Here is a 14312-nt window from a genome sequence, read left to right as displayed (position 1 = left end):
AAAGCACAAAGAGTAGAGATGGGTCTTCCCCACATCACATTAGGATTTTGGGGCGGGGGCAGCTGATGGAGGTAGTTTCAGTAGATAGTTGCTAAAGGGAAAACTTTAGAAAGCCCAACTCTTAATACTATGAATTTCTCTGGTTGGGCAACAGGTGGACTTCCTTTTCCAAAGCAAGAAAAGGATTCCAGTAACTGCTGGAATCTGAGATTGAAACTGTTTTTACAGCACATGAGAAAACATCTCTAATTAAATGGATCATATCCTAATTTAAACATCCTGCCTAAACTGGTTTCTCCATATCAGGTTATATTAAAATAATTTTGATTGCAATAACCAGAATAACAAACCTGCTCATTTATTAGATTTAAGGATCTCAGCCCTATGAAAAAGATATGATAGTCATTAGGTTATAGAAAAAATTGGCAGAATTCCTGTTTCCTTTATTTGTTTTTCCATATTGCATCAAGTGTTTACATTGTGAAAATAACAGGATATTTAGCCAAAGAATTCAGACAGTATTTATTAAGAGGGGTTTTTTTGGGGGGCGGGGTAATTAAAAGCCTATCTCAAATCAAGATATAACAAATTACACGTAGCAGTTTATTATTTTTACAGCAAAGGTTATGTGGGGTTTAGTTGTCTCCTTATTCGTCTTCCAAGTTCCCCCTAGTCAGTCTCTGAAAGGGCAATGGATCCTTCCGGAAGGTTCTCTGGCACAGCTTGTCATCATTTCCCCAGGCTTTAAGGAAAAGTCTTGATTGGTTCCTGAGAGAAATAAACACACAACCGCTATTCTGAAGCCAACAACACTGCAGCTACGTCTTCAAATAGTGCCTTTAAGATGTGGATTTTCAAAGAGATTCAACTTAAATGGCAGCCCTTCATGGTAGGCCAGTTCAAGAAATAGGCAAAGCAGAGATTCCAGAATGCTCTTCTCTGTAGGAAGGTAGAATAAGAGAATTTTATTTATTATATGTATTTATTATATGGTTATTTTTACCAATAAACCCACACTCCTTCCTCCTCCTATTTTCCCCACAACAACAAGCCTGTGAGGTGAGTTGGGCTGAGAGAGAGTGACTAGTCTCAAGTCGGCCTATTTAGTAAAATGGGAACACAGAGCATCTTAGATGAACTTTTGAGATTCAGATTAAGGCACCAGGCTAAACATTACCAGACTTTGAGTTCTAATCCTACTTTTCTGGCTTTCATGGCTAAGTTAGGATTAGAACTCACAGTCTCCTGATGTCTAGCCTGGTCCCTTAATCTTAACCTTAAAAGTCCATCTAAAATGCTCTCTGTTCCCATCTTATACTAAACAAGGTGGGGTTTGTGGAATCCAAATGCAGGACCCAAAGTAACTAATCAAGGCTTGCTGCAGTATTTACTGTTAACAGTGCACACTGGAGAAATTCCCTTCAGAAAATAGTCGGAGGAACTCTTGCAGAGAAAAGGGTGCTGTCAGGCTTGTCCCAGCTTGGACGTTTAGGAAATAAAGACCCTCGACTCCATTTGTAGCAAAAAGTATACTTTTACTAAAGTCAAGTGGTTACAGTGCAAGAAAAGCTGGATCTGAGTATTCCTGCGCAAAGCCTGCCTTTCCCCCTTCTCCCTGGCCCTCCCCCCTTGGCCAATTTGTAAGTTGCCCATAATATTCTAATTAGGTGTTTTGGTAACAGCTTTAAGGTTTGGCTCCTCTTTGGTGGAGTTTCGCATTCCATTCTCACTAGTGTCCTTGGATTTGTTCCAGATTGGCACCTCTGATTCCTGTCATCCTATCATTTCCCCTCCCTACATCCCCATTCTCACTCTTCCCACGTTTTATGGCACTATGCCAGCGAAATGAAGTTGGCCGAAGTGCTTATGATGGCAGACCTGACAGATTCATTCATATTTATACATTTCAAAATGGAGGGGGATTTATATACATGCATATATATGTGTAAGTAATAACATCACTGATCTGAAGTTACTTCCTGCTCTTCTGTTATCTAGAGAGGACAATGGTCTTAGTTAGGAGAAATATTTGCATCTTGAGATTCAGGGTTTCCTATGTGAATGTTCTGATAAAATTTACCACAGGCACGGGGGGGGGGGGGGGGCTAGAAGGACACATTCCTAATATCTCCATTTGTCTATTAAATAGTCCCATTCATCTGAAAACTGATCCCCCTCCCAGACTGAGTTTCATTCTCATGCTTCCTCTTTCTCAGCACTGTGTAATCTTCTCTGTAATTTACTATTAATGGCTCATTCCTTCTTTCCCAGTGCCCAAGATCTATATTTGTTTATGCTGCAATTTAGAGATCCTCCAGGTTCCTCTTCCACAAAGGTCATTGGCTTGGAGTGCTTCCACTCTACACAGTGAGGTTGAACCACAAAAGTGCTACTTAAAAATTGTTTGGAATGCCGATGTGATACTACTATTTAGAAATAAAGTCTAGCCCCCTTCTGAAATCATCCGACTTGATCCCAATTGATCCCCATTACTACAACCAAGCATTTGGATTCCTACCTCTTCTCTTCTTCCTAGTCTGACGAAACAGAATCACCTTCAGACTTGTCTGCAGAACAAAGAAAAGTGAAATATCAAGGTAAGGTGGACATCTTATCACTAAAGAATCTGAATCTAGAAGTTGTCTATAGAGATTCTCAGTCATCCAGCTCATGGTTGTCCCAGAGGTGCTTTTTCATGAAGAAGAGCTGAAGAAGCTTCTTGGATGAGAAGTGAAACGTCTTCAAAGAAAAACAAGAAAATCCAGTTGCCCCATGAAAAAGCACCTTTGGGACATCTAGAAGTTGGATTCTGAAGATTCCATAGATTCCGTGGCATAATATATATTTATTAAATATATATATCAAAATATATTATTGTTCATCACATAGTCAACCAGATGTTTAGACTGGATTTGACATATTTGGTCCACCTATCCAGGCCTTCCCAAACAGCTGGGACAGGCAGATATTGTTTGATGGAGTTAAAGGTATCATCGCAGGATATAAGCCAGGGGTGTCAAACTGCCAGCCCATGGGCCAGTTGCATCACAAGGAGACCGCGCCCATCCCAGCACCAGCAATGCAAAAAAATTCACGATACGTCGTGACACGTCACATGACGTGGCGAGTTTGACACCTATGATGTAAGTTATTCCAAGAAATTGCTTTTTGCAATTGATTGATGGGGATTTGGCCCATGCCAATGGTGGTCAAGTGGTGGTCCAGATGTTTTGGGATTATCATCATCATCATTGTTCTGGATCACAGATCCATTTCTCTTGTATATCTCTATGCATGTATCTTGTATAACTCTATGTATGCCTACGTATCAGGGCAAGGGGAGGGAGCAAGGGTCAGGGGGCGAAGCTTCAAAGGCATCCCTGGACATTAGCCTGAGGGCAGTCTTTGTTCTTGGACCACCGCATGCAGCCACAAGGCTGTAGACTTCCCGTTCACCCCACCATGTGACGCTTGGGAGAACCAGGAAAATCTAATATCAATTTACCTGTGGAACAACCAGATTGCCACCATCTATTCCTGGAAGCACCTCCTCAAACTGTAAGTTTGCCTAGGATTCCCAGAATAAAGCAATTATCTGTGTGTTCTTCTGAGTTATCTATCTGTTAAAGACTGGAAAAGAAGCATATTTCCTATCTAAGAACAGAATAGTAAATTGATATTTTTTAATTTTCCTCTGATCTCCAAACTGCAAACTAAGTAAAGAAATCTCTGCAAAGTAAATTGATAGATTTGTTCTCCTCTGAGCTCCTGCAATAGCCATCTGATGAGATTAAATTTCCTCTGTTCTTCAAACTTTAAAGAAGCAAACCTCTCTTGCATGTGAAAGTAACTCTATGTTTCAAACTGACTGCCTGCAAAGAAATATCACAGTATCTGCTTGGCAGACAGCGTTTCAAAGAAGGTGTGATTCAGTGCATTGTATTGTTAATTTGCTGGTAAACTCTGCAAGCCATTAAGCCGCTTGCATGGATCTCCGTTCAGGAGAGGAGAGCAGTTGCCATAGAAACCACCCCTTCCCTCAGCTTGCATGTCCTGAGGCAATGAAGGTATGGCTTCAAAGATCATCTGTGAACCCAACTCAGCTTGCATGTTAGCGAAGGAGCCAGTGGTGTTGTTAAATGATTCAGTCAGCCTCATTAGCACATGAATTCAACTTGCTAAACTTAGAAAAGTGTTGTCTTTGTTTGATGCTTGGAAAGGGTGATTCTCCCCCTCCTTTTCTGGCCCCAGCACGTACATTGTGACCATTTGCTCCCTCGGCAAAAGCAGGGCACATTCCTGGTTGCTAAGGAAAGCCATTAAGCTCTCTCTCTCAGCCATAAAACCTCAATACTGGCGAAAAGAGGAATTTCAACCGGTGTTAATAGAATACGGACACAGGGGCACAACCAGCCCCAATAGCAGGACAGCAGCACCCCCTAGTGGCCTATCTGCACATGACACCTTGAAAAAAAATTTTGGTCTCCTACTCCTTTCACATCACAACAATTTGATAATTTAATTCAAATCCAGCCTAGTTGAGACACCCCCACTAGAGTTTTCACCCAATCAAGCTGGAGATCCAAGTTTCTTCCAGTTTTGAGTGTCACAGAAGAAGGCCACATAGCCATCAATCCTTGCCTATTCTCACAAGCTGAATACCCCAGTGTGTTCCAGCCTGCAACTTAACAACCAGGTGGGAGTTCATGCCTCTCAGTGGCCCTGCAGGTACGTGGTAATAGGAAGAATTTGGCTGACCTCTCTTCAGACGTCCCCTAGTGGTTAAAGGAGGAGCTGCACGCGAGCCTTTAATCATGCCCAGAGAAAGCCCTCTAGTGGACAAAGGGTGTACCTCGAAAGAAGAGCACCCCTGAAGCTGATACGCAGATAGTGACCCCTAGTGGTCAAAAAGTGAAGTTCATCCAATTTCCTTCAAATTAGCTAGGAACCACAGGACAACGCTCCCAGTGGCTCCTCCACCTACAGACAGCACCCCTGAAGCTGATACGCAGATAGTGACCCCTAGTGGTCAAAAAGTGAAGTTCATCCAATTTCCTTCAAATTAGCTAGGAACCACAGGACAACGCTCCAGTGGCTCCTCCACCTGCAGATAGCGACCCCTAGTGGTCGAAAAGTGAAGTTCATCCAACTTGCTTCTAAATAGCTAGGAACCACAGGAGAACGCTCCCAGCCACCTCCACCCACACAAAGTAGCGACCCCTAGTGGTCAAAGAGAGAAGTTCTTCAAATTTGCTTCAAAATTGCTGAGAAGATCACTGAACCCATCCTAACCATGGCAGAGTGGCTCATTGATCTAGATGAAGGGGTTCAACCAACCAGCCTAGTTGAGTTACCCCAACCAGACAGCCAAGGAGAAGCGCTGCAAACTGCCACCCTTGACCTGTACACAGAAGCTGAAGCTCAAGCCTCAGTAAGACCAAAGATGTCTCAAAGTCACTATGCTCTGAGACAACAAAGAAAGCCAACTGAAGCCATGCATGCAAACCTGTTGGAGAAATGGCACACCGTGCACAAGCGCCATGAAAGAGGCTGGGAGAAATGGCACAAACTCCACCTAGAGCAAAAGGAGGATCTCTCCCCCGAACGTGCTCACGCACTGGAAGAAGATAAGGAGGACGCCTTCACACAATGGATGGACTCCGAACAGCAACTCAAGGACATCCAGCAGCAAGTAAGAGACTCAGAAGTCGACCGCGACATGCAAAGTCTTCGGTTACGGAACAAGGAACGCAAGAAGCTTCTAGAGACCCCACAACGCCCTCCAGAATGCGAGCCTCGCCCGAGAGACAGACCGGTTGACAGGGCAGAGTCTGAAGTTTCCCGCCATTCACACGCACCGTCCCAACGGTCGCACGTGGCTCCATCCCATGCATCTGGAAGGGCCTCACCCTTTCGCCACATCTCCAAGGCACATTCCAGAGTGTCACAACAGTCTCACATCACAGGTGCCTCCCGCAATTCAAAAGCATCTTCCCGCCAGAGCCAAGCATCTCGGGCTTCATGGGCAGACAGCATTGCCGCCCAACTCACACAAGCACGAGTCAACACCGCAAGGGCTAAAGCTGCTGCAGAAAAAGCAGCAGTAGTATGGCAGCAAAGAAAGGAACTGGTCGAGACAGAGATTGCAGCAGCCCGTCGCGTGGAAGAGGCAGAACGTCAGCATAAGGAAGATATGGTCAAAGCTCGGGCCAACCAGAAGATTTCACAGCGACAACAGAAAGCAAAAGAGGCTGCCCAAATAGAAGCAATTCTGCAGAGAGAGCTAGATAACGCTACATCTATGAAAAGGCTGGAAGGGCTAGCAAGAGAAAGCCCTCACGGCCACGGGCAGGCCTACGTGGACAACCAAAGTGCGTTTCAACGTGAACAGGTAAGACCACAGCCAGCCACAAGCCCCCCAAGACTGAGTAGAGGAACAGAAGAATCTCAGCAGCCAGATGTGCCAGTCAGCCATGGGGTTGATGTCACGACAACTAGGCCACGGGATCTTCTCACTGTTGCTGCCCCATCGAACCACACCCTTGATGGCAATCGGATGGGACCACCAGCAACGGCAACGGCTACACAGCGGGGAGCGCAAGAAGACCTTTCCACCGTTGTAGCCCCACGGAACCCGCCGGAACTCGGATGGGCCATAGGAGGGACAGTTTGTGTTGACCAAACGCAAATTCCAACCCAGGTGAGCATATCAAACACCTCCATTCCCTGTAATGGAACAGCACCTCACCTAAAGCCACACCTAGAACACTGCGCGCTTGTGACAACCAAACCTGCTTTGGAAGCAACAGTGTTCCAGACCAGTCAGAATCAAAACAACTTAGCTTTGTCCATAGAGGACAAACAAGACAAGCAACGTCTGCAAGACCGGGAGTCATGGAATTTACTTCCAAGATGTCCCAAGAGTATGCAAGTGCAGTGCACGTATGTTTCCAGCTCACCCGCCACAGTGCAAAAGAAAGAATTGCATGCTTCCTCAGATGTGTCAAAGAAGGCAAACGCAGCCTTCAGATGCGTCACAGTCTACAGCGGGGAGAGCCACACTTACGTCACATTGTTTACAACCATAAGATGCATCAGAGTCTACAGCGGGGAGAGCTGCAGTCTCGGTGTCTTCTTTGGAAAAGCGAGACTAACACTACATGAAGGCCACACCATACCAAGGTTAGAACTATGTGGTACCACGTTGGCTGCAAAGCTCACCAACTTGACAGCGAAGACATTGCGCCTTGAACTACAGTCTACCACCTTCTACGCAGACAGCAAGGAGATGTCAAGCTACATCTACGAACAAAGCAGACATTTCTACGTTTATGTAGGCAATAGAATGAAGAGAGTTGAAACATCTTTGAGTCCTGAACAATGGCAACATGTGCCAACAGGCAACAACCAAGTGAAGTGGCCCAACCTTGCCACACAGCTAACAGAATTGACCTGGCTAGAAAGTCCTGAGTTCTTGGTCTGTTTGAATAGACCAACGGATCAACGCGCCAACCTTCAACTTCCGGCACCCAGTAAACGTCAACCAATCCGCTACAAACCCCTGACTAAGCGGAAGCACCTGAGATTAGGCATAGTTCTGATCATCTTGATCACATGTCTTAGCATCCCAAGAATGAACTTTATAGGAGTCTGCAAGGACTTAAAGACTATTGAAGACATTTGCCATGACCCAGTGATTGACAAATGCCTGATGGCCAAAAATTGCCTTCCCCAGTCATCTCACATGGGCGAAGCGCGCATAGGCGAAGCGTGGGAGCACATGATTGGTGCACCCCGCGAAATCATGGACTCTATGTCGTTAAAGACACACACACCCACACATGAAGTCCTCACTACCCTGATGACAACAGTAGCAGCCATCTTCAATGCTCCATCGGTGGTTCCAGATACCTCGGTTGCTGAGTATCCTGATCCTTCAGTTCCAGCTGTTGTTCCTGATCCTGAGTATCCAGCTGTTCCTGTGTTTCCAGATCCAGCTGTTCTTGTTTTTCCAGGTTCTTCAGTTCCTGAGTATCCTGTGAATCCAGTTCCCTTTGTTCCCGAGAAGCCTTGGTTTCCACCTTTTCTGTTCCAGATTTGGTTCCAGTTTCCTTTACAGGAAGACAACCTTGTCTCACTTAGAGACAAGAGCGCATACCAGAACTACTGGCCCAAGGGACTTGCACACCGGGCCCATCCAGCTGATGAACTGCTTTGCCAAGCTGACGCTCATATCGTGGAGCCACGTGAGTCAGGTCGTGACTCAAAGACACTTGCACCAGACTGATCTCCGATTTGGCACCGTAGCTGATGAAGACTGAACCAGAAGACGAAACCTCAAATGATGTATTGTGTTTATGCATTGTCTGATGTAACACTTGCTTATTTTTTGCATATTTGTGCATGCTTTATATTTACCAATAGTTATGCATGTTTTGATACCAAGTTTTTACCTATGTAGTCACAAGTTAGTCAAGATTGAGTACTGTATACTTAATGCTATACTTTTTTTTCTCATATTCAGTTAATAAGTAGTGGAAATATTAATTTCCAAGCGGGGAGTGTTCTGGATCACAGATCCATTTCTCTTGTATATCTCTATGCATGTATCTTGTATAACTCTATGTATGCCTACGTATCAGGGCAAGGGGAGGGAGCAAGGGTCAGGGGGCGGAGCTTCAAAGGCATCCCTGGACATTAGCCTGAGGGCAGTCTTTGTTCTTGGACCACCGCATGCAGCCACAAGGCTGTAGACTTCCCGTTCACCCCACCATGTGACGCTTGGGAGAACCAGGAAAATCTAATATCAATTTACCTGTGGAACAACCAGATTGCCACCATCTATTCCTGGAAGCACCTCCTCAAACTGTAAGTTTGCCTAGGATTCCCAGAATAAAGCAATTATCTGTGTGTTCTTCTGAGTTATCTATCTGTTAAAGACTGGAAAAGAAGCATATTTCCTATCTAAGAAAAGAATAATCATCATCATCATCACTACTACTACTACTATAGTTGTTGTTATCTTTATATGAGGAACTAAGATATACATAGTGAGTGGATCAGTGGTTCTCAACCTTTTTTTCACCACGGACCCCCTTTAAATATCCTTTGTGGTAATGGACCTCCAAGATTTAACTCAAGATTTAAATCATAACATTTTTTCAAGTCTTTGTGGACCCCCTGTGAACCACAGGTTGAGAAGCACTGTTCTAAGACATAAGTAGAGACCTAACCCTTGAGACATTACAAAATTGCCCACTACAAAATCAAATGTTTTATTTCAGTCTCAGCAAAGGCTGGCAATAAAAACAAGACTTTTAGAGATTGCTGTATGAGTGAGATGGGTGGTCTCTACATTTAATGTATAAATATCAATATTTTTTTAAAAAATATCTTTTTCATCAACCACTACTTCCCTCCAAAGGCAGAACTAATAGCTGAACTTACGTGGCTCTTCAGCCTTTGAAAAATGGCTCTTTAAATGTCACAGTGCTCGTTCGCCCTTTGCTGGAATGGCTCAGTATTAAGAAGGAAGAAATTCTGCTCTGTGGTATTATAGAGCGGCCACTCATCCTCAGCAGGATTCCTATGGAGGAAGAAAAGGATGCTGATGGAAACTAATCAAGGAGAGAACCAACCCAGAAATAAGGATAAATTTCCTGACAGTGAGAACAATTGATCAGAGGAATGGCTTGCCTTCAGAAGCTGTGGATGCTTCATCACTGGAGGTTTCAAAGAAGATATGGGACAGCCATTTGTTTAGAATGGAACAGAATCACCTGCATGAGCAGGAGGTTGGACTAGAAGACCTCCAAGGTCCCTTCCCACGCAGTTATTCTGATGTATGTTATTCTGATGTACTTCTTTTCCAAAGGGACCGGTCTTGACTTGAGAAACTATAACCAAGGGGAACTCCCAAAGGGGACTTTGAGGGAGGGGTGGGGTTTGGCTTGGTGAAATCTCTTGTGTCTCCTCCTTGCTGATCCAAACCCAGGTCAGCTCCTCACAGACTCTTAAAATCTGCCAGTCCCAATCCACTCCCCCATTCCTCACACCCTGGGCACCCTCCATTTTGGGTGTTTCCCCTTTACTACTTACTCCCTTGCTAGCTTTTGCTCATTCTTCTAATGATACAGTAATGCTTTGTTTTCCATCTTCCTTTTGCCTTCTTTATTCCAGGTGTAGAAATAACATACCTGGAATATGTGTAATACCACTGAACTCATAAAAGAATGATTACCAATAAGTGACATAATTAAGAATCCTTAAAAATTTCAGGGCTTTTCCCTGTACTTGGCAACTGGCATGTATTTACAATGGCTGCAGCACCCCAGGGTCACATGGTCACCATTTGGAAGCAAGAAAAGTTATGGATTCACATAATCATATGTTATACTTAACAACTGCAGTGATTTCCTTAACGACTGTGGTAAGAAAGGTCTTAAAATTGGGCATGATTCATTTCACAAGTTGCTTAGCAACATAAATTCTGGTCCCAACTCTGGTTGTAAATCGTGAACTACCTGTATTAACTCAACTTGTAAACACAGGCAAAGTAATAGCGTGCATTTCTTTACTGTATGATTGCATTACTTACATATAAAGTACATTTGTTGAAAGTGGGTGGGGACTTTCTTTGGATTTAAAATACAAATTTATAGAAATAAAGTGAACCACTTACCCAGTTCTGGCAAACTCTGCCCAGTATTGCATCATTTTACGGCTCAGTCTGGCTTCAGCCTCTGTGTACGTTTGATTGACAGGAAGCACGGATTCAAGGGTCCCAAAAACGTAAGGAATCTCAGCACCGTGGGATGCCCCAATCCATTCAGGCCAGACTGACCATGAAGGGCGATGTGCGAATAAATAGGCATATACAGGACTCCCCGTTTTCCTGATATTTCTTGCAGCTTCAATCAATGGGCATGCAAAGATCCAATCTGTATAGAAGTGGGACAGAGCAGAGCGGTATTTGGCTGGGCCCTGATTTCCTTCACTGTACCTCAGGGCAACCATCTGAACAAAGTCTTCAGTTGCATTTGGCACAAACAGTTCTATCCCTTTCAGAAGCTGCTCCTGATTGATGAGATTGTGGGTGGTGTTAGAGAAAAGATAAGGGACAAATGTGGCTCCTTCATCAGAGGTTTTTCCTATGAGGACAGGTTTGACCTGAATTTGCCCCTCCTCCATGAGCTTTTCTGGATCACCAAGCAAAAAATCCCCATCTACGGTTGGCCTGAAGGGAAAATTCAGAAGGAAGCCACCTTTGAAGAACATAGATATTTCATGTTGAATAAATTCAGAAACATTTTTGGTTTCCAGGCAATGCAATATGCTGGTATTACTGTCCTCAGAACAACCTAGCAAATGAGCAAATTCCAGCGATAACCGTTTGGCTTCCTCAGGAGACTTCCAAGCCAAGAAAGCATTGGCTGTTCCACTCTGGATCACCGCTTGGGCAAAAAAGTCCTGGCTTTTTGATGCAAGAAGATGGAAATTCACAGAAGATCCTCCAGCACTCTGGCCAGAAATGGTCACCCGAGAAGGGTCTCCCCCAAAGGCAGCTGCATTCTCTTTTATCCACTTCAGGGCCAGCTGTTGGTCCCATAAGCCTAGGTTCCCTGGAGCAGCTGGTGGCAAGTAAAGAAAGCCTAGGGCTCCCAAGCGATAGTTGATGGAGACCACAATGACATTCTCAGTGGCAGCTAAGGAGGCCCCATTGAATAAATCCAAAGAAGATGATCCCATGAAATATCCCCCTCCATGTATCCAGAGCAAAACAGGCACTGGTGAAGAAGGTTGTAGGTGCGGCACCCAGATGTTGAGGGAAAGGCAATCTTCTGACAGTGGTGTTTTAGGAGTCCATACCTCTGATTCAGGGAAATCCTGGAAAATAAATTGAGGACAGGAATTGCCAAAGCTGGTGGCCTCCAAAGTTTGAGTCCATGGCTGATGTGGAAGAGGTTTCTGGAAGCGCAACTTCCCCAGGGGAGGCTCAGCATAAGGAATGCCTAGATAGGCTGTCACAGATCCAGGGCCAGCCAGGAACCGTTTGCCCTGTTGCTGACAAAGCATTGCAACAGTAGGAAGAGTTGATGGACCTGGAAAAAGTTACAACCAATATGAGATTATTCCTCTTACTGTATAAGCCCACCTTATGCTAATTCATCATTGATTTATATGTGATAAGTAAATATTATTTTTATTTCTCATCTTTATAAGTCCACCCATCTCACAAAAAGTGACTCTAGGTGGCATACAACCATCAATAAAAATAAATGAAACTATTTACACAGTGGAGAATCGTTGACTTATAACCCACAATTAGGCCCAAAATGGCCGCAGCCCACTACCGGGCCTTGAGCCTTTCAGACCTGGGCAGGCGAGTGCGTGTGCATGCGTGCATACCCACTCAAACGAGCAGCATGCATGCCTGCCTGCCTGCCACACGTAATATTTTCTCATCCACACATGCTCTAGGCTGCCTAACATAATCATCTCTGTGGTTTTTTTGAGGAAGGCCTAACTTTATTTGTCCTCAAGGAACAGGATAGTCTGATCCAAAAACTGAACAAATTGTCAGCTGTACAGTCCGCAATATTAGAGCAAAACAAAGTAGAAATAATACCTTGCATAATGTATCCATTACATTCAGTAGAATTCCACAAGTGTCTGAATCCCCCCCCCCCCACTCTCCTTCTCTCTGTCTCAAACTCTAGCAGGCATTTCCTATTATGGCTGAAGAAACTGTTGTCTCTTTACATATGTTTAGCCTGGAATAGCATTAACTAGCCTAAATAGCCTAAATTAACTAGCCAGAAAACAAGAAATTCTAGTCCCTTTTCTAAAAATCATCTTCTAATTCTCTGAAAAAAATGTTTTTTAAAAAAATTCTGCAGACTTTACTCACTGTTATTCGAAAGAAGAAAGTTTCAGAGATGACCAGGCTGTGTCCTGCTCACAAAAAATGATCATGGAAAGAGCACCTTTATATATTGCATGAAGGTCCATTGAACCCACTGGATTCTGCCCATAAAGGGGGAGGAAGCTGAAAATATTGGCAAAAGAGATGGAAAAGCAGAGAACTTCCTTCAAATGGGGTGAGAGAACTCTAGTGCAAAGGACAGTCACCATCTCTGGTGTGCAACCTGCAGCCTTGAAAAGAGCCATTACAACATCTGTCCAGATTTCAAAGCAACTAAAGAACCTGAAAGCAAATAACACATCATCGAGCAAATCCACCCAGCATTCTCACTTGAGATACTACAAGCGATCTGGCGTAATTTATTCTACTTTAAAGGAGAAGACTTGTAGCTAAGGGTTGGAATGAAGAGTCCTTGGTGCTCCCTGACCTTGGTTGTTTTCTCTCAGAAAAGTGACCAATTTGTCAGAGTGCTAGTCACAGAACATTATGAAAACTCTTTAGTTTCACAATTTATGCACAGACTTATTATAATTTCAACTGGGAAACTGTGACCATCGTAGACCAAGCCAGGTCCAAAATTTCTAGAGAATTCCTGGAAGCCTGGCACTGTGACAAATCGGCCATCGATAGATACATAAAGAACTTCTACCTCCTGTGCAAAAGAGACAATCCTGTTGGAGGGGGGGGGCTATTCAATTTTAATTTAGCACCTCTTTCAAACCAGAGGTCCTCTCTGTCCAGAATTTGGACTTTACTGTCTTTAAAAGAGTGGCCTTTGTCTTTCAGGTGCAGATGGATTGCTGAATCCTGTCCTGATGAGTTTGTTCTCCTGTGTTGTGCCATGAACCTGTGAAATGATTCTTGTGCAGGTTTGCAACAGAGGGGGAGGGATATCTCCTTTTTACAATGCTGTCCTTTCGGCAATCCCAAGAAGGTTCCACACCCATTTGCACTCTAATTCTGGTGACTCTGAGGATGTAGATATACCCCCAAATGACCTCAATGACACTCAAGAGTACTAACAACCAGATCACTGCATAGAATATAAAACCTTCCATTCCCCACCAGTTAGTTAGAACTGAAGAAGTTTCTTGGATGAGAAAAGAAACATTTTCAAAGAAAAAACCCATGAAAGTCCAGTTTCCTTTTGGAAAAAGCACCTTTGGGACAACCATGACGTGGATGACTGAGAATCTCCATAGACATTTAACAAAGAAGAATGAAGCCAAAAAGGCCCAGCTCTGAGGGGACTCAAAAATTGTGGTTGCAATCCAGCTTCATCTGGATTTCTGAGTTCAGGAAACAAAAGGAATGGAAGATTCTCCAGGAGATTTGGTGAAATAGCAGTGAAAGTGAAAAGGAACATGTAAGACTAGAAACTTGAATT

At 44.0% G+C, this 14312-nt stretch overlaps 1 protein-coding gene across 1 annotated transcript; it reads right to left on the bottom strand.

The window, feature by feature from the left end:
• Positions 1–9477: 9477 nt before the first annotated feature.
• Positions 9478–11748, bottom strand: LOC107298148 (cholinesterase-like). The gene is made up of 2 exons (XM_015827512.1): positions 10682–11748; positions 9478–9586 (listed from the first exon to the last, which is right to left on the bottom strand). Exons 1-2 carry the CDS (start codon positions 11746–11748, stop codon positions 9478–9480), a joined length of 1176 nt encoding a protein of 391 aa, XP_015682998.1.
• Positions 11749–14312: the final 2564 nt, after the last annotated feature.

This window comes from Protobothrops mucrosquamatus, unplaced genomic scaffold (assembly GCF_001527695.2).
Source record: "Protobothrops mucrosquamatus isolate PMUCROS unplaced genomic scaffold, P.Mucros_1.0 scaffold3746, whole genome shotgun sequence".
NCBI lineage: Eukaryota > Metazoa > Chordata > Lepidosauria > Squamata > Viperidae > Protobothrops > Protobothrops mucrosquamatus.
This window is presented reverse-complemented; position numbering and strand designations above follow the sequence as displayed.

Excerpts from the sequence above, each read along its gene's own strand:
- LOC107298148 (XM_015827512.1), bottom strand. The coding sequence starts at position 11,748 with ATGGGATCATCTTCTTTGGATTTATTCAATGGGGCCTCCTTAGCTGCC. Across the intron at positions 9,587-10,681 it reads GCAGAGTTTGCCAGAACTGG|GAATCCTGCTGAGGATGAGT; the intron begins GTAAGTGGTTCA and ends CTTCCTCCATAG.